This window comes from Arachis ipaensis, chromosome B04 (assembly GCF_000816755.2).
Source record: "Arachis ipaensis cultivar K30076 chromosome B04, Araip1.1, whole genome shotgun sequence".
In the NCBI taxonomy this organism is placed as follows: domain Eukaryota; kingdom Viridiplantae; phylum Streptophyta; class Magnoliopsida; order Fabales; family Fabaceae; genus Arachis; species Arachis ipaensis.
In genome coordinates this window covers 40,916,044-40,918,214 of record NC_029788.2, presented here as the reverse complement: position 1 = coordinate 40,918,214, position 2,171 = coordinate 40,916,044, and the positions used below count along the sequence as shown (strand labels likewise).

Below are 2,171 nucleotides of genomic sequence, written 5' to 3'. Positions count from 1 at the left end.
ATGCACGTACAGGCAGTTTCTAGCTGCATGCAGCAACACTGACTCTCAAGAGATAAAAAGGTGCCAAAGATTCGCAACTCTAATCAAATATATATTATTTAATTTATTTATTATTACAAAATCAGTTTAAAGTTTATTAAGAGAAAAATATATATTATGTATATGTAAAAAATTAGTTATCACGTTTTAATGTATAAATATGTATTATTTTATTTATTTTTAATATATATTTTATATAAATAACTGATTTGATAATTGATTTTTTAATATATATATACCATAATTGATAATTTAGTATAAAAAATTAAAAAACCAATATTTTAATGTAAAAAAATTAATTAATATTAGTTCAAATGTAAATCAGTAAATGTAAGACAAAAAATAAGAGAAAAGGTGTTAAACACCAAGAATACTTTAATAATATATTTAGATTTAGCTATTGTTATATTCTTAATGTACCAAAATTTCAACTAATATTTTAAAAAGAAAAGCAACAATTACACATCTCTTTCTAATATATATATATAGAACACATAATCCATTATTATTTAGTTCATCAGTTCCTTAATGGAAGAAACTCAAAAAACTGGTCACAGCTAAGGGCTTCTTCCATGGACGCATTGGCACATAGCTTGTTGGACTTCCTGTCCGAGAAAGAAATGATGTCATCATCATCATCATGGTTCTTGTGAATTGGGAAAAGCTCAAGGGTTCGAGGATGAGACGAAGTATTGTCTTGTTTATTGTAGTTGTGATGTTGAGGATGATGATGAGTACTTAGAAGTTGAATGTTATGAGTTATCTGTGAAGCTACGGAAGCAGTTGCTGCAATGTTAATGGAGGGAATGTTAAAGTACTTAGCCTGTCTCTCAGATCTGTTTCTCCTCAAAACTCTCTCTTCAAATTCATTCCAACCATTTGACTCCTTTTCTGATATATCAACTGCAGTCATAGATTCCTGCAAATTCATGCATGCTAAAACTTTAACTTAAAGCACAAGACGACTTACAATTATACATATATATATATATTTTAACCAAGAAAATATATATATATCAAAATGAATAACTAAATAAAGAAAAGAATGATTGTGTCATTGTGTGTGTGAGTGAGTGAGAGAATTCATTCACAAGTCCAAGAAAGTCTGAAAACACTATTGCTAGCAAGAAACAAGTCCAACAGAAAGTTTATAAAAGCAGCTTTTCAAGCATCTTCTTTCTTTCCAATTTCTTCTTTTCTTCTAAATTCATTCCACCTCTTTCTTTAATTTCCTTCTTCCTTTTTGAGATATTTCATTTATATCATTGTTAATGTTAAATACTTTTAAATATTTAACATAAACTNCAAAGCCAAGAGTAATTACAGACCTGAACTGCATGTCCACCACCACCATTGCAGTTTGAAGTGGATGCCCACTTCTTTGTCTCTTTAACTTCACAACCTGTCTCTTTCAACCCTGTACCCAAAATCCAACACACACCAAATTCAACGTCAATTCCTTCCACACTCTAATATCATATAAAACCATTCTCTTTCTCTCTCTCTCTCTCTCTTTTATGCAATCATCAGTGTAAGGATGATAAGCAATACAGGAATCTTTTGACCACTAACACAGCCTTCAGTACCTCCAAAACCTAATCATATTTATATAATTAATAACTTTCTGGTGAATTTTTTAAAGTATTTTTTATTTTCATTTTAAGAATATAATTTATTTATTTTTATGTAATTCCCTATAACTTAATATCTTAGAGTGTAGTTTTAAAAACTTGATAAAATCAATACACAAAAGATAAGTCATATAGTACATGTTACCATACATTAATAATAATGTGTGTGAAGTGAGTACATCTATCTTCAAATAATATCATGACAAAATGGTGGGGATGGAGGTGGGGGATAATGAAAGTGATATATATGTGTGTGAGGGAATAAAATGCTATGTTTACAGTGCATTATTAATTGGCATGCATGAGGATACAAAAACATTATATATTATTGATTAACTTCATATGAAAAATATGAAATTTGACACCATATTATTTATCAAATAACTATGCCATGTTTTTATGTGCGGCATTAGGGTAAAAAAATAGGGCGATGGAGAAAAAAAGTTGTTGTAGACAAATATATACATGTAGATTCATTCAGATATTAATGTTTTCACACAG

The 2,171-nt window shown here is 28.8% G+C and overlaps 1 protein-coding gene across 1 annotated transcript in view; it reads right to left on the bottom strand.

Moving 5' to 3' along the window:
* Positions 420–2,171, bottom strand: part of LOC107636402 (WUSCHEL-related homeobox 1) — a 3,199-nt gene continuing 1,447 nt past the window's right edge. Inside the window, exons 3-4 of the mRNA XM_016339916.2 lie at positions 1,368–1,456; positions 420–958 (exon numbers count right to left, since the gene is read on the bottom strand). Coding sequence (XP_016195402.1) covers positions 557–958; positions 1,368–1,456 — 491 coding nt within the window. The 3' untranslated portion in view covers positions 420–556. The remainder of the gene's footprint in view (positions 959–1,367; positions 1,457–2,171) is intronic.